This window comes from Oreochromis aureus, linkage group 1 (assembly GCF_013358895.1).
Source record: "Oreochromis aureus strain Israel breed Guangdong linkage group 1, ZZ_aureus, whole genome shotgun sequence".
Classification (NCBI taxonomy): Eukaryota; Metazoa; Chordata; class Actinopteri; order Cichliformes; family Cichlidae; genus Oreochromis; species Oreochromis aureus.
Genome location: NC_052942.1, coordinates 12,728,644 through 12,747,015, shown reverse-complemented (window position 1 = coordinate 12,747,015; position 18,372 = coordinate 12,728,644). Strand labels below are relative to the sequence as shown.

General features: G+C 39.8%; 1 protein-coding gene across 2 annotated transcripts in view; it reads right to left on the bottom strand.

The window, feature by feature from the left end:
* coro2ba (coronin, actin binding protein, 2Ba) overlaps positions 1 to 18,372 on the bottom strand; it is a 44,254-nt gene that overhangs the window by 7,754 nt on the left and 18,128 nt on the right. Inside the window, exons 1-3 of one of the 2 annotated variants that reach the window (XM_031744488.2) lie at positions 9,094 to 9,296; positions 6,306 to 6,506; positions 287 to 403 (exon numbers count right to left, since the gene is read on the bottom strand). In XM_031744488.2, coding sequence (XP_031600348.1) covers positions 287 to 403; positions 6,306 to 6,506; positions 9,094 to 9,123 — 348 coding nt within the window. In that variant the 5' untranslated portion in view covers positions 9,124 to 9,296. Of the gene's footprint in view, positions 1 to 286; positions 404 to 6,305; positions 6,507 to 9,093; positions 9,297 to 18,372 lie in introns of those variants that run through there. The other variant, XM_031744489.2, reaches the window with a different exon arrangement.

Genomic DNA, 18,372 nt, shown 5'->3' with positions numbered 1-18,372 from the left:
AGCTACTGGAAAGCTAACTGATGTTTGCCTATTTATTTGTCGTTTTCAAACCACTGCCTCACAGCAGCAACAACAGCACACACCGAAGGATCGGATCAGAAGCTCGTGTCCAGTACAAACTGTATGAATCAGTAACCTCTGACCATATTAAACTGATGACCCGTTCACCTTCTGGACTAGTGGCTGTCAACCTCAGCATTTAAGCACATACAAGACATTTTTTAGAATCTTAAAAGTCATCAACTCATAAAAATGGGAGTTAAAAAGAATAAAGTGGATCACTTACTGAAGTATCCTCGGAGCAGGACGCTATGATGTTTTCACAGAAAGGGTTCCACTTGATATCCAGCACGTTGCCATTGTGGCCGCACACTTTCGGGTGATGAGAGTCCAGGCGGCCAGACTGAAAGCACGTACAACATGCAGATGAAATGCATACAGTATGTCACTGCATAAATGAAGAGGTATTGTTTGCTATGACATCACTATAAAGTAATATTAGTGGAAAGGATCAGAATCAAAATCATCACAAATTGCACAAAACTTTAGTCAAAACAGAAGACATTTTAAAGACAATATTAAAGAACAGCATTCATTTATAGAGAACGTTACTGAGCAGAATTCATCTTTGCTCCTTTTGATGTGAACGTGAAAGACTCACATCAGTGAGATGTCTCTATCACTCCTGAACAAAGCAAACCTGGTTATTGTACAGGGACAACCGAGGCACATTATTATTATTACTGCAATAACCTACAGAGTCCACAGAGGGGCACTGGCTCATAACAGCAGATGACAGGAAGCTCTTCATATCGGTCATGATGTCATGAATGTTTGATGTCCTTTCAATCCACTGACCTCTTTTTTGATTTCCTTAGAGATTTGCTTAAGAGCACTGGGTCATGCACCTGTGAAATCCCATGTGTGTCTGCATGCTTACTGAACCCTTAAGACTTATTTTGGAGGCATTGCCAAGCTTTAGCAAAATTTTCATAATAAATATCTTTGAGAATGCATTAAATGGAAATTTCAAGCTATTTCTTTGCAGACCTTTCCCCCAGAAAACTAAAACAATAAATGTAATTTTGTTACAACAGGAGACAAAATATTGAAAAAAAAAATTAAGATTCACGGTGAAGCTTAGATTTAAAGAATTCTTTATGTCTATGTGAATGCCAAATTTGGTTAGCTGTAGTCATCCAGCTCAAAAAGAGCAAAGCAGGAAGTCAACCCGGGAAATAAAGCTAAGTTTCATAGTAACACATTGCCAATACAGTGAGGGTTTTGCAAACAAATCAAAGAACAAGAGCCAAAACCAATAGAAATCAGTCTCCGGCAGAACACAGCCACCGTTAAGCTGAACATCCAATCAGTCAGCATGAGAGAAGAAATGACGAAGCAAGGCAACTCGATTTAATAAACACAGCTAACTCAGGCACATCAGGAGTTTATAATTAATGTAGAGCACTGGGGTAATAAAATCTCCCCTTGAAAAAACCCCCAAAGAACAATGACAAGCTGTGCCAATATAAGTTCTGATGACACATTATTATTAGGGAAGTTTCATCATTAATGAAACAGGATCTGAGGGACTCCTTATTTGGGTGGAACTAATTACCTGCACAGAACATAACGTCCGTTGGGAATGAGAGGGTTCAGAGGCTCTAAGAGGTATTATAAGGAATTACATTTATAATGGGACATAAAATGAATAAAACAGACTTTTCACAGCTTGGATTTCACCCTCAGTTTTTATCTTTCTACCACGCATGAAATTTAATATAACATTATAAAATAGCCCTCGTTAGCTGCAAACCACCCGCTAGACTTTATCGGACAGGAAAGCGGCTCGGCCTGCGTTAGGCCTGATGGTCTTTAGTCATTTCCCGAGGCTGTGGCACATATGAGCACTTTCTGAGAAGAGCAGATGTGCTGGCCAGGTACCAGCATCTCCAATACGCCAGCGGCACCACGCTGCGATTGCTGCAGACGTTTATCGAACTGTTATTCCCAATAAATCTTTACTAATGCCACTGCTGCTCTCTCACTGCTGCAATACTAACAGCAGACATCGAACAGAGTCATGTTTTCAAAATGTAATATGGTTCCCCCGATGAGAACGAGGAATTATGTTTCAGTAACAGAACAGGACGAACTCAGCCATGGTGATACTGTTCTATAAACCTGATATTTTTGTGTCAGTTTTCCTCTCACTGAGGTGTCCTTATATACAAGCTGAGTTATATATACTCTGTGGCACATCCCCCATGTGCTTTACGACACCTCAGCCAGCTGAAGTGCACCCGCTGAGTCACGCTTAACTTAGGTGTGGTTTAGCTCAGGTTAATGGTTTAATACAAGCTCTTTCATATGTGTCTGCAGTGTTTGGCCAGTCATGTGATTTAGTCACTGTCCCACATGTTTTACTGTACAGTAGGACCTTGTTTATAGAGACCTCAGGGTTCAGCTGAATGGCCACATGACAAAATAGCATCCTGGTTCACGAACTCATGCTAGGAATGTCTATTTTGTAGTGCTGGTTTAAATGAGATTACTTTAGAATATGAAGAGATATCTATCTATCTATCTATCTATCTATCTATCTATCTATCTATCTATCTATCTATCTATCTATCTATCTATCTATCTATCTATCTATCTATCTATCTATCTATCTATCTATCTATCTATCTATCTATCTATCTATCTATCTATCTATCTATCTATCTATCTATCTATAAATGCATCACTATTAAACATATATCTGTGGGTAAAATATTAGCTCAATGACTTTATCAGAGAAATGAATTCCAACCAATTAAAATCCTCCACACGCTGCATCATACACAGTAAAGCAGTAGTAATAGGAATAATAGTATGGTGATTCACAGCGCACCACACCCACTGCAATTTCCTCTTTGTCTGAGGTGATGAAGAGGTGTTTGTGACCTTGTGTGTCATTTTCAGAGCCAGGCTGTGTGCCAGGTGGTGCCAGCAGTAGTCCGTCCACTTTCTAGCGACTCTGTCTGAGGGGCAAACATATGGCTGTCTCGCCAGCTGTCATCGTAATATGTCAGCCATGCTCATACCTCACCATTAGCCAAACCCCTAAAAATTGGTCTGTTTATCTAACAGAGGAGCCAGAGCTTCATTTTGAAATAGCGTGGGTGCCTTTTGTAAAGAAGTAAAAAAATAAATAAATAAAAAATGCAAGAACATATCAGAATTACTTTGTTTTCAAAGTCTGAAAAGAGGTTAGTGTGTTTGTATTTTATCTGATTTGAGTGATTTCACCTTCATGGCACAATTATGAATAGCCTGTGATAATGACATTTACTCAGCAGGGAAAAAGACAAGCGTGGTGACATCATACCTCTGCATACCACACCTCCTGATTTTAACTCAGCAGTTTGGTTTTCCTGTGGTAACCATGTAATGGCTCCTTTCATACAAACAACAGCAAGTGCCATCTTATATATGCTGCCTCATTTTAGGTGAAGCCTATAAAATAAGATTGAAAACACAAACTTCGTGTCTGTCTTCCTGTCTTATACAAACGTTCGCACAGTTTGCTGACTTGCTGTATTAACTGGAAGAAACAGCATTAAACAGCAGCCTCCATCACACAGAAGCTGTGCTGTTGCTGAATATGATAAATGCCACTTGTGAATTTATCCAGTCAGCGGAAACCTGAGCAAACGCTTAAGTCCAGTACTTTCATTGTAGGAAGAAATCTATTAAGTTCTAGCCGTTGGCTGGGTTTTTACACAGAGCAGCAAAGGTACAGTGGAGAAATACAAGTTTTGGGTTGTTTGATTTTATTCGTTACTGGAGATTCAGATTCAAAAGATTTAGATTATTGTGATTTTCCTACAGGGTAATAATTAAAAACATTTCTTCCCTGTCACAAAATACAGTTTATATAAAACTGCTCCCATAATCATCTCATTTTGATGTTCACTGTGTGTGAATTTTCTGACTCATGAGACTTCCTCTTGGACTGACTGACTGACTGGACTGAAAAACATTCAGCTGTTTCTTTTAGTCACTGAAATCTGTCAGACTTTCTCTTTCCATGTGTGGAAGCAACCTTTTTTCCTTTTTTTTCCCTTTTTTTTAAAACAAAAAGCGTTTTATTTTTGTGTTATTGTTTCACTGCATCACTTTCCTTCCTTGAAAAGCCTAAATAAACAGTGCTGCACTGTTATCTACAGCTTCACCAGTTTTAAAGACTCTAAAGCAGCATGGATAAACAAAATGATAACATCTTTTACTAATTAAATTTATTGGAAATAAAATATTTCTATTAACAGACAAAGCCAATCACTTGAAAAATGATTCTGTGCACTCATAAAGATGAAGCAATTATTTGGAGTAAAGTGCAGCTGAATTATATAAAGTCAAAGGTTTATTTGTTGGAATAATTAAATATTATGGAAAATGTGCTTGGTGTAAACTGATTACCAAAGATTCCATTAAATGTAACATTTCACAGTGTATCCATGTAACAAAAAGTGTATATAACCAATATTTTTGAGTTTATCTATTTATATAACAGCAGATCTGCAGAACTTCACTGGACAAGAGTTATGAAACGCCTTGTTAAGTGTATGTGCACATTACGTAGTCGATACATCTGTATATAAAGTTATGCATCCTGGCAACAGTGGCTTGACTCAGTTTTCTGTGATAACACTATCATCTGCTTTGGACTTTCCAAACCTGACGATCAATGGACTTGATTTATTTAGAAATACCACTCTGTGGCTCTGTCTACCAGTTCAGCTGCACTTTACATTCACACATATCCAGGCTCGTATAATAGATCTACTTAAATGCATTTAATGACAGGTGTTACGTGCATTTATGCTTTATTTATGACCACAACAGAAGATTCTGATAGGAAACAAAGTTGGAGCCTTGACAGTCATGGAAACAATGTTTTCAGACTTCTTTCATTTTCAAGGTGGACACCCAAGATTTGTGCGAAACTTGATCACAATCTCCCCTTCTCTTCCTGTGGTAAAGCACTAAATAATCACCAGAAAGGTTGACCTTTGACCTATTGTGTATAAAACATTATCAGTGCATTATTAAACAGAGTTGCCCCTGAGATGTGACCTTCACAAAACCGGCGCTGACAGCTCAGAAAGCATAATTACCTCTGGCCAGTGCTGTGACGGGTGAGTATGCATAAAAAGCATGACATCATCAGAGAGATTCACACCAAGTATCTAATAAGCTAAACAGCAAACGCCCACATGCACACACAGACAGTCTGTTTCCATGACTGAACACCTTAGCTCATGATTATGTGACGTAAAATCTAGCTGAAGTCTCTCTGCTTCGGACAGCAAAACTGTTCAGCTTACTGAATGCTTCTACTGCCTGATAACAACCAGACTTGACCCTGCTTGGCAGCCAAGAGCTTTGCAACCACTTTGGCATGGTCTCTCTTAAAGAGGCAAAGCACTCTTTAAGGCCCACAAAGCCATCTAAAAATGTGAATGACATTCAAACTAAAACATCTCCTTATTGAAAGCTTACACTGAACTCACACAAACACACAGAATCAGCATCAATTGATATAAAGCTGGAGACAACTGGGATGCGACTGAAGACCCCAAAGTGATCATCAGAAACTTTTTATCAAACCCAAAATAACCAACACACATAATATGTGGGAACAACTTTCAGTCAAATTTACATAAAAACATGTCTTAACTAACTTTTTCACTTTCTTACTGCTGCTATTTACCGTTGCTACTCAAATCAGGACTAGTTTTGTATCCTGTATATCCTACAAAAAGCAGTGAAGCACAGTCTGTTTGCTAAGTGTGAAATGAAATATCATTGAGAACAGGCACAATCCCCTTTCCCATAATAAGAAAAAGAATTCTGTACTTTCCAGCAAAACAGAAACCTTTTGTACTGTTTATAGGCAATATCACTATGCCTTTATATTGTGCTACTGGCAGCACAACCCAGTTACAATGCTGGCCTTAGATTCTGGCTTGAATATTTAAGGCCGGCGTGCTTTGCAGTGGCAGTTAAACTTCTTCATTTGTGTGGAAAGAGCTCTGCAACTTGCCGATTTCACTGTGCAGTCAAGTAGATTAAAGAAGCAGAAATTTTATAGAGCAACAGGAAAAATGCATATGAATGCAGATTTATCCAGAGAAATCCTACAAGAAATTTTCTTTAATTTTGAGCTACTCACTCCATTATTTGTGTTTTATTTTGTAATCTTTACTCATTTTTCTTATTCTGAAGGGTATAGGAGCAAAGAGCTAATTCTGTGTTACCTGGGATACAGGTATAACAATGAAAGAGCCTCCGCCGGCACTCTCTGTGACGACTGCCAGGAACTTGGAGTTGACGGCACAGAAGTGGTTGTCATGGACGTTCTTGGTGATGGGGATACCGTCGAAGCAGTGCTCCCGGTTGGCTACTTTTCCATAGACATTTCGAAACTTGGAGCTTCGGTACGTCGGACGCCATGACATCTGAAAAAGAGAGATGTGTCACTGATAAACAGTCTGAAAAATCAAAGATGTTATAAAACACAATGATATAAAACAGGGAAAAAAAGCCTCACATTTCAGGAAACTAGTTCCAGTGAAGGCAATACTCTGATAAATAACATGATCTGTTTTATACTGAACGATTGTCTGATGTCTACACTGGAGTTTTGTTGCGTAAAATATCTGTGTTTGTATATGGATGTAGTTCTCTGACGAAGCTGGCTAGCATTAGCTGAAAACCTAGCATTTACCCTTGTTGTAGAATATGATCACTTCTAGCTAAAAAAAAAGATGGTATTGACCATAATGATAGATGGAGAGGCTTCAAAAAGGGCAGCTTAAAAGCTAGTTAATCAGGATGATGACATTGTTTATATACAGTCTATATAAAAAAAAGAAGAAGACAAATGTAAATAAAAAATGGAAAAAATGTCTTATTTTGGTGATTAGAAGCTAGAAAACATGCACACATAATTATGATTGTGATTGTGTCAAAATTCCCATCTTCCAAGCACAGTTGCAGGGTGGGCTGTCCCATCTGTGCACACATGATAAGAGTCACACATACAGTTGTGGGAAATCATCCAAACTGGTCATGGGTGTGAGACTTTTGAAGGGTGAAAACTGGGCGAAAATGTTTTCATGCTACTCCACGCTGCCACAGAGTCAGTGATTAACGTGTGCAACAAAACAAAACAAAACTGAATCTCAATCAAGAACAAAAATCATTCATTTCTGACAAACACATCATATTCTATTGTTTGTTACTCTATTTTTGGTTCAGATGGATCTTGTACAACAGAATAGCAACCATTGTTTGCAGCTGCTGCTCACAACAAAAGAGAAGATGTTGGGCTTGACTCAAGATGCTTCTTTTGTTTGCCTCTTCACCACAAGAATGCACTGGTGGAGTGCTTGATTTTTGGTATGGTCTGGCTCTGCATAGGGATTTAACAGTTGACTCAGCCACAGGACAAGGATGTTAAATGACCTTTGACCCAACAGGACAGAAGTTGTGGGGAATTAATGTGGCTACAGAATTTCTTTTTAAAAATTCTCTGAAGGGAGATCTGTTCAAAGACGTATTTTTAGTGACACTTAATTGAGACTATATCAGTTTGTGACGGGGACTGGAGGAAGAGAATTTATGACCGGTGTCAGATCAGTGGCTGCAATTCTGGATGACATCAGGCAATCCTCTATTCAGCATTGTTCTGCGGATAAGGAGGGGAACTGGTGGGAGGGGTGTATGCATGCAAATAGAAACATGCCCTGACCATGCTGCTACCATTGTCTTTTCCTGTTTCTCACTGGACAGCAGAAGTAGCATCCAAGAGGCTATAGGGTGGCTGACCCCCATCTCCTCACTTCAACACTCGAGATAGTGCATGAATTACACCCCGTATAAATCAAACATATTCAGGAAAAAGACGTTTATTTTATATTACTAGTTTTTCTGTGGGTTACTGTGGTTTATCTGTCCCAGGCAGGTAAACACGGAGCAAAGGAAAAATGCTTCATCTTCTCTAAAACCATAAACCGTCCAAGGTGTTTATTGGTGCTATATTAGCTATGTGAATATGTAGCCGCGCAATACAAACAGACCTAAAAACCCAAATGGTAATGGTAAATGTAAAGCAGGTGAAATGTTTCTCACTCTTCATTCTCACACTCACACACGAGTGGAGGCTGTGCTGCCATGCAAAGTGCTGGCTTGTCATTGGCAGCCCAGGCAGGTACGGTGTCTTGTGCCAGGACTGTGGCTGGCGTGGGGAACGAGCCACAGTACAAACACCTTTATCACAGAGCAAGCTGAACAAACTGCTCTACCACTTGAACCACATGTACTGTCTAAAGAAACAGAATATAAAGAAAACTCTAAAGTGCTGGTATGAATTTTGCTCCTATCATATTCAGTAGCACGAAAAGTAAAACATTTATTCTTTATTTAACATTTTGAAGACTTGTATATGTTGCACACGAACATTCAAATCCCTTTAATTCCAGCTCAAAAAAGCAGTTGTCGCCAAGAACTTTGCATTGTTAAGTAAAGATCCGACAATATTAGGTCTGTGTAAGCTTAATAGTAGCTGCTTGTTAAAGAGTTAATGTGGAACAGAAGAGCAGCAGAAACTGGCCTAAGGGACAGTTAGAGGAGAGTCGTCCGCTTTGAGCTCTCTTTACAAGGATGCTCATTCATCGGTCCCCGGCGTATGGCACAGAGAGGATGTCTGTCTGAGCGTGTTTGTGTCTTTCTTATCTCACGAGGGTTTGCGGCACACCAGCTCACACGCAGAGCATGAGCAGAGCATGCACATACACAGAAAGACAGCAAGTCAAGAAATGATTTAGTATCCATCATATCACAAGACTTGTGGGTTGTGAGCATGAGTTCTTCTCGCGTTACGCACTGTGAGGCCTTCAGGACTTTGCAGACTTGCAGATTTGCATATTTTCACAATATGAAGGTTTTTGTGCCAAGTTTGAATCATATAAACTTCACTTTCACCACTTTCATATTTCATGAACATCACATATTTTAATTCCACACCTGAAAATGTCGCCTTACCTTACAAGTGTCCTTATAGTGACACTCCATTCACAGTGTTCCTGCTGCTTTCTGAGATTGCAAACATCCACCCTCCTATCCACACAAGCCGCAGGACCTTCTCTCTTCCTTCCTTCCCTTTCGAATGTAAGCTGGCGGCCTGTGTCTACTCTACCTCCTTCTCTCATGTTTTTCTCAGCCCTCCCCTTTAAAATTCACTCTTCCCACCCTCTTCTCCTCCTACTAGCACTGATAGCTGCAGGGCCAGCACCCCCCCTCTTTCTCTTACCCTTCTCTTCCATCCTGCCACTCAGTCAGCCCTCTGCATCTCTTTCTGTGGCCACTACAGTTGAAACTCCAGCTCAGGCAGGCTAGCAGCATTAGAGAAGTACCCATTCATCCTCTTTCCTTTCCCACCCACTGCTTGTTTGGAATCACAAGGCCTTTCTGGCTGATTCCCAGCAACGCTTCAGTTTTTCAGCCCTTATATCTTTTTCCTTTTAATCTTGTCTCTCCCAACTGTGAACTTTGTAGCTAACAGAAACAGTAAAATTCAATCAGGAATTTTGCCTAAAACTTGAAATATTCACAGACAAGAAATTTAGACGACACCTCAATTAAACAATTGTTCAATCTACAGTTACATCCAGCTTATCTATATATTTCAGCTCTAGCTCTCTTCCACTGCATGCCTTTTTTCTGTCACGGCAGATCGCCGCCCCTCCCTGAGTCTGTTTGTGCAGGAGGTTCGTTCCTGTTAAAAGGGAGTTTTTCCTTCCCACTGTCACCAAGTGCTGGCAGCCAATCAACATCCAGTCAGGGAATACTTATTTTTCCCAAATCCAATATCTTGGCCTGTGTGACTGCTGCCTTATTTCCTTGAACATGTCCAAAATGGCCAACACGTTAATGTCACATGGTTAGTGGACATCTGACTACAAAAACCTGTTTGTGAATGAATGTAATATTGTTTGGTTTGGTTTTTTATGGCTGCAACAAACCAGTTTTACTTTCTAAATATGCCATGTCAGCATATAACTGGTAACTTTGCAGAAAAACAAACAGTATTTTCCCACCTTACATCACAAACAGCTGTACTTTTTGGGGTGCGGGCTGTATTATGGCGTGAATTAATCTTAATTTTTTTACATACTTTGTTTTTCTGCTAAGTTACTGTTAAATTACACTGTACTTAATGTACTTATAGTATAATTTAGTTTAGTATAATTTATTTTTATTTCCTGTAACAAACATATTATAAAGTGCCATGAATGGATTACTGGGAGTTAGATAAGTATGGATAAAATGAAATTGTTGGACAAAGATCATGGATAAGCTGTAAAAAAAAAAAAAAAAAAAAAGAAGAAGAAGAAGAAGAAGAAGAAGAAGAAGAAGAAGAAAGCAGTTGATATGCAAAATGAAAACCTGTTAAATTATGGCCCATTTAAGTTGACTCTAGCAGGAAAGATACTTACATTTAAAAAGTCTGTTCTTCCAGGATTTGATTTCCAGGGTTTTTCTTTTAACAACACTGGTAAACTTAAAAAAAATGTTTGCTACCTACAGAATATTTAAGGATTTCATGGAAATAGAGATAACTGTGCAAGCTTCCACTCTTTCACTACATACACCCTCTAAAAGGTCAGGTCGATACTGAAGCAGGTGTTGTAGTGAAAACTGCCTCCCTCGATGATTGTCTGTGTATTTGAAATGTGGACGAGCTCCTTCGGGCTCAATGTGAAAGAGACATCCAGAGGCTTCTTAGTTTGGTGTGTGTTTGTGTGTGTGTGAGCATGTTGCACATTTGTGCAGGTTTCTGCACCTGCATCCATGCCTGACCATTTGTTGTCTATTTGTACCAGCATACATTCAGTATAGTGTTCATAGCTGCAAGGCAGAGCACTCCAGAGGGAAGAGTGTGTTTACTGAGCTTTTTACATGTTGCCTCAAGACAATGCTGCTGCTCTCTGTGCGCACCAGACCCCTCTTGTCTTTCTGAGGGTTTTTTTTTTCTGATATGCAATAGCAGATCTTTGTTTCTCAGTTAAGTAGCTGCCAAAATCTGAAACTACTTGTCTAACTGCTACATAAAAACTCTTTTGAATATTCATTTTTGGCCGTACTCAGCAGCAGTGAAACGAGCAGCTCGCTGACTCCTAATAAACCCTAAAAAGAAATTCATACAAAACTAAATCAAATGACAGGGTTCAAATATTCCAATCAGGATTTTATCAGCATTGGTGCCAAATAAGGAAGTAGAACCATCTGCGTTCCCATTCAGTAGACACAAAAGGGAAATCCACGGGGAGATTGCATGTCCTGTCACTCAGACGCACTGAAGCCCTGTCAAGCCACCGCGTCATGTTTGGTCTTTTCTTCCTTTCCCTTGGCACTGACACTGTACAGTCATTTATGATGATTTCCCATCTCTGCAAGGAGCAAACTCCACAAAAAGAGAGCTTTACTATTGGTTATTTCAGCCAAAATGTGTCTCAGCGTGAAGTGGGCTCTCTATTTCTGAGTCACACAGGAAGTATCACAGCTTGGCTGAAAGTGCTAAAATATTTTCTACAGTGCTATGGCGATGCCTGATGGGACAGTCGAGGTTATAAAAAGGCCTTTGTGTGCTGTGAAGCTGCAGATTATTGAAGCAAAGTATTTCCATTTTACACGCTATCAGCTGAAAGTCCGCATCATTGGTTGATGTTAATCTTCTTTACAGCAGCAGTGCTGATCCTAACATTGCCTCATGCAGATTTTCTTACATGTTTACGACTGAAGCTAAGCTAGTTGCGTAAGTAAAATAATACGTTTGAGTACAAACGCACATCCTCTCCCACATTCTGATCTAACAGAAATATTTTGGGATCAAAAACCAGTTTTTATGAATACTCCTTCCAGCTTAGAGTTAATTCTGATTATTTTGCTGGACTTGCATTGCAATGAGTTAAAGGAGCTAGAGGAAGTGGGATTAGCCTGGTTGCAAAGACTCTCTATAAGGAAGGGCATCAAGTAAATCAAGCCGAAAACAATGGCTACATTTACATAAATCTTAGCATTGCAATAATAATACTAATTATTGCTGTTTTAAAAGCCAAAACTGGATAAAAATCCTCCATATAAACACCTGAATCACAATAAACTGGCCCAAATTTATTTAGTCCAGTTCAGATGGGTGGACTACATCTTTTTATAAACTGAAGAATAAAGATTAAATATACTACCATGCAAATCTAATGACCTAAATGCAAAAGGAAATAATTTATTTCCCTTTTCCCACAAGCAGCAGCTTAGAACAGCAGCTAGTGCCAAACAGCCATCTTCAGAGATCTGATCAAACACAATGCAGCGGGAATTCTGGTGTCTGTTGGAGGCCTATGCAAAAATTCACAAGCACCCCTCTAACCAGCTTTCATCACATTTATCTGATAAATAATCTGACGGCAACAAGGTCAAACACAGCCCTATAAAATGACACGTAAAACTAGAAATTGCAGAGATGACAGGTATTTAAGTAACAATGCCCCAGGGTGAGCTGAGTGGTTATGAAGCATTAATATTGTAACTACTCGCTTCTAGATTTACGACTCTGTCACATCAGCCAGCAGAGCTGAGACACACTAGACTGCTCTGCTAAGTTAACTAATGTTAAACATCAAAGTAAATAAATGAAATAATGTGATGCTAGTGTATTGTTATGTTATTCAAGTGTCTCTCCCCCACATTTAAGGCTAGACTAGCAGCAATTAGTTAGCATCATATTTAACCCTTATTTTCTGCTCTACTTGCCACCGGCTTGCTTTTTTTCCTTTTCATGTTTTTTCTTTCTTTTTTCCCTCCCATAAGGATAACGCCTCTTCATTTTGTTTGGGTGGCTTTCATTGTTGTTATTAGGTTTGCTTAAATAAAATCATGCGTGCCACTTACAATGAATAGTGGTTCCCCCTTGGGGAAGTCAGCTCTTGTCTAATGTCACTTCAAATTTTGCACATTTCCAGTGCTGTACTTTAAAGTTTGACAGCCCTCGGGGCCCCACACAAGCAGTTGCCTGTCTTGCATGGTAGCAAGCATTGCTGTTGAGCAGATGGCAACATAAGCTACGATAAGACAGTCACCGAAGATGAGTGCAGGACTTCTTCATCACTTTTACATGCATGTAAATACCTAACTTTATTATATATACAGATCCAAAGTAAACAATTGAATCAAAATCCCAAATGAAAATATGTGCTGTCAAGAAATGAGAGGTTATCCCCTCATTCCTTGGTGGACTTGCAAGATACTTTAAGCACACTGACACACCAAACTGAATTATAATATATGATGCAGCCAGAAAAAGCACTGCAAGCACTCTGATTTTTTTCACAGAAGTTGTGAATGCAAAGTTAATTTGAAGCATCACACCTACAGAAGTAAAAGAAGGGCAGAGGCAGCACAGGACAGCAGCTGTGAGCGAGTGGCAAATGGAATAAAATAAAACAGAACAGAATAGATTTAACACACCTGCTCCAGCAGCCTAAAGTGAATCGGCCCATCTGGAGTTTTTGTCAGATTTTCCAGATGGCCTGTTCAGGAATGTTGGAAAGCTAATCTTTTATTTGAGCCTGCATTAATTTCAATCAGTTAAAAAGAAGGGTCACAGGAGCTGTTGGAACTCACTGGGTCCCATTTATCTTGCTCATTAATTTCTATTATATCATTTCTGGAGTTTCTCAGAAAGTGAAGAACACAGATTAAGGCATCAGAAAGACTCGAGGTTTGGGCGAAGGGGCAAAATATTCCCATTTTTCATGTCAGCATTTCAGCCAATAGTAGCTGGTGTATTCCTGGGGTGGGGTGTTGTTACATAAACTCCACATGTGTACCATATAAAGCTACAGTAGAGCCCAGCTTTTAAAAGCCTTTAAAGTGGACATACAGCATCTTAAAAAGCCACAGTGGAGGAGGAGAGATAAACATATCTGTGGAAATATTTGTTGTAACTAATCAGACAGGACCGAATAAATCAGGCACATTTGTTTAAAAGTTCGGCCAATACCCGGGGATGAACACCTCGCAGCTTCTTTAGTCTTGGCATACAGTAACCAGATCATGAAACTCACTGAATCCATCTCTGTCAATGCCTCAGTAACAACAAGTGCTGCGTGACTCTTGGAGTGTGCTTTCTTGATGATAGGGGATCACTCAGTATAATGACAGGAGATGCAGAAGCTCAGATAATGGTTGCTCTTGGGCTGGAAGCCAGGCCCATTAAGCAGCTGTAATGCAAAGAGCACGCTGCCCATGGACAGGAAACACTGAAACACAGCTCAAGGGCACTTATCAGAGCACAAGTACATGGAGAAGTGGGTGTCCCGGAATCCATCTATCCCTCCGGAGGGTAAAAGGAGGTTGTTATCAGCAGCAGCGCTATCGTCCAGGTAATGTAATTACTATGGATACACTCTATATTATTTCCTAGATATTCTGATATAGTTTCAGATACAAGTTCTGAGCCTTTTTGCTTATCCTTCTTACTAACGCATGCCATATTTTCCATACAAACACAAACCAGAGACACATTTTTCCCTGCACCACTTATAAGGTCAGTCATCCAAAACCAAGAAGAAAGGTCTAAATTAATAATCTCCCTCTGTGCTTGCCTTTCTTTTTCCCCCCAGGAGTTTCTGCCACATGCTTTTTGGAGCATAATGATGCGATCTGGGCCTCACACCCTGAATAGCAGAAGGAGGCTGCAGATTTAAGGTGAAGGAAAAGTCTAGAGAGAGAACCAGAAGATGACACTGGAGGTCCAGAGGGAAAAGGCAAATAGAGATAAAAGCTAACTAAAAGAGAGAGAATAAGGTATTTGAGGTGAAAGGGAAGACCAGAAAAGGAGAGAATAAAGAGAAAGAAAAGGGCAGGCTGGGCGACAGAGACTGATGAAATATTTAAAGAAACAAAGAAAAAGCAGACAGAGAGGAGGAGCAGAGGAGGCTCTTACCAGACAGAGATTAACTCCCCTCTGTCAGACCACCTGCCTGCTCTGCAGCACACGCGCATACACAGCGAGCATTTTTCTGTATTCAAAACCTCTCTGTTGTACCATCAAATGATTAAAATATTATCACCCCAAAAGCACTTAAGCTTCATTATTTAATGAACAAAATCCTGACAGCAATCCCACAAAAGGACAAATGTCTTGTAATCCTAACCTAATAAATCCATTAAACATTTTAGGCCAGTGCAAAAGTGCTTTAATCCTGTATTCTTTCTAATGGGCAGCAGGGGGCGACTCCTTTGGTTACTGGGCGATATATATATATATATATATATATATATATATATATATATATATATATATAATATTATATATATATATAAAAAGATGGATGGATGGATGGAAAAAGTCTCAGGTCAGTGCTTCATAATAGGACTTAACAAACCAATGGCTGACATTACAGCGACTACTCCCAGCCTATATACAGTCTGTTTGAATACAGACACAGTTTTCATCCTTTATCATTAATATGGCCCAAAAAATCATTGGACATCCTTTTCTCTCCCTGAAGAACCTGTACAGCACGCGCTGCCTCAAGAGGGCACGCAACATCCTACGGGACTGCACACACCCAGGACACCGGGTGTTTAAGCTGCTGTCGTCTGGCAGGAGGTTCAGGCTGCTCATGTCCCGGACAAATAGACTCAAGGACAGCTTTTACAACAGGGCAATAGCCATAATCAATGCAAACAGCTGACCTGATTGGCTACCTCCCTGGACTTTTTGGGGGGGGGTAACAACAATAACAATAATAATATTTATATTTATAAGAAGGTGCAATAATAATCAATGGGCAATAATAACAGTGTGCAATACAACTACACTTATTCTTCATTTTATTACTAAGTTAAGTTACTGTGTTGTGTTGTGATGTGTCGTGTTGTTGTACGTAGTGCCGACGTGGGACAGTTTTCCAATTTCATTGTGCTATTGTCCTATGTATGACTGTGCAATGGCAATAAAGAGTTATCTTATCTAAACTAATTCATCCTGTGTGTTTAAAAAACTTTCACAGAAGCAGTATGGGCAAAAGTTATTTTATGTCACGCTGCACGAATCGCATCAGCTCTGAAATGAAAGCCGTCTGGCAGCGGTTCAAAACTGGGGGAAAAAAATAAAGATGGCACAGAGTCTGAGACAGAAGATGAAGGAGCACTTTCATCAGATTATTGAAATCCATCTCTGAAGTAAGAGCGCAGGAACAGCTCTGTGGAATGATTAATCAGTGAGTGAGTTATGATTTCAGATCTGTTAAGGTATTGCTTTTGGTGAATGCTGATGGGGAATATTGACTTGCAGAAGGTTTGGATCACCAGGCATTCATGCCAGCGCTTGGAGAGTGCCAAGAACCTGACACCACAATTAAAGGAAGATGAAAGTTGTTATTCATGCCTAGATTTGCTACAGTGAAATGTTTTTCTCTGCATTAAATTCATCATAATTATTAGGAGCAGTGGGCAGCCACTGTGCAGGCAGCCACCTAGGTCTTTTGGAGATGCAGCCTAGGTTTTTTTGGGGTGGTGGGAGAAGCTGGAGCTCCTGTAGAAAAGTTGTGTTTAGTGGAGAGCATTTAAATTCCACAGTGAACCCCTCGCTGTGAGGCAACGGTGCTAATCATGGAGCCACCCTCCTCTGAGTCAGATACAAACAGCAGTTCTGTCTGATGCTAAAGAGTTAAGAGACTGTAGGTGGATGAGCTGTTTTGTTGGTGCTTTGTTTCTTTGCTAGTTGTGGAGTGCAAAACAAAGCATTTTCACACTGGGGGATGGAAGAAAATTAGTTGCACACCACCCATACACATTTCTGGATTACCCACTGAAGAAACACAAAGAAGAGCTTGTCTGGTTTCCTATCAGTTTAAATAAGTTGTAGTCAATACTTGGCAGAAAACAACTCTATAACCCGGATTTGCCACAGGAGACATTTCGACATGCCGGCATGAGAAACCAGCGTTAATGATCTGAATTAATAGAAGCTGCTTCAGTTTCAGAATTACAAATTACTGAGACAAAAAAGGGCGTGAATATTATGAGTAAAACATGTGCTTTATTAGAATGTCAAGCCAAAAAGTCTCCTGTGAAGAAAGGCCTAACCTGGCCTATTATTGTGCATTGCAACATTTCTTAAGCAAATATAAAAAATAGAAGGCAAAAATAACCAGATGCTACAAGATGGGAAGACTGGAACAGATGGCCAGCCACCAGTTTCCATAAAAGCATCAATCCATCAGCTGCTTCATCTGATTTTTCTTTCTCACACAAGGCCTACAGTGTATTTATTATTTTTTTCACATGTCTGGGAAAAGCTACTCACTCCAAATTGGACGAAGCGCGCAGCTTTGAGGCTCAGAAGTGCAGAGCCTTAGTATGCTCGGCACTCCTGCCCGACTGTGTCAGCACCAGACGGACTCAACACCCTTTTGGTATTACTGCCTCCTCAATCTTTCCCTGTCTGTCTCGCTCTCTCTTTTCTCTCCTATGTCCTTTCACTAGCTCGTTCTCTCACTCCGTCTCTCTTCACAGGATTGGAGAGATGGACAGCGTGAAAAAGCAAACCTAGACAGAGAAGTGCCAGACCATCTGCCGAGCCAAGGACTTCTCCATTGCAGACAGTGACTGTCTGAACCTTGGCGAGACTAGTTCACGCTGCGGGAATACCGAAGACAATGCTAAAGATAATGAATGCAAGAAGGGAGAGAATAAGAAAGCTGTAATATCCATCAGACCCAAAGAACAAATAAGTCATCTTAATGTTTTAATGTCAGTCAGTACTTTGTCCATTAACAGATAAGCCAATCACACTGCAAATTGAAAGGTCATATTTAGGTAATTAAATAAAGGAGCACCCACAAAGCTGCAATGTATATTTAACACTTAGACAATCGCATGTTAATTACATGGTCGGCCTTTAGGCAAAAAATTAGTTTATCTCCCTGTGCTGACATGTGTGGTTATGTCCTACATTGAATTATAATTCATAATAAATGATAATTCCTTTTGATTTGTTTATCTTCTGTAAAAGTGAATATTTCCATCTAATGATGGCTACGCAAGAAGACAGGTAATTGCTAAATATCTGAGGAATCATCATGAGGTCACCTTGAATTGCCTCAACATTTCCTTTCCACTCTGTATGGCAGTTGTTGACATATCTTGCTTTAGATCAGAGTGATGGCGAGACTAACTCTGTATCAGTGACAGTACAGATACCAGAAGCTAATGCTGCTATTTGTGTGATATAGTTATCCAGAGCAATGAGAT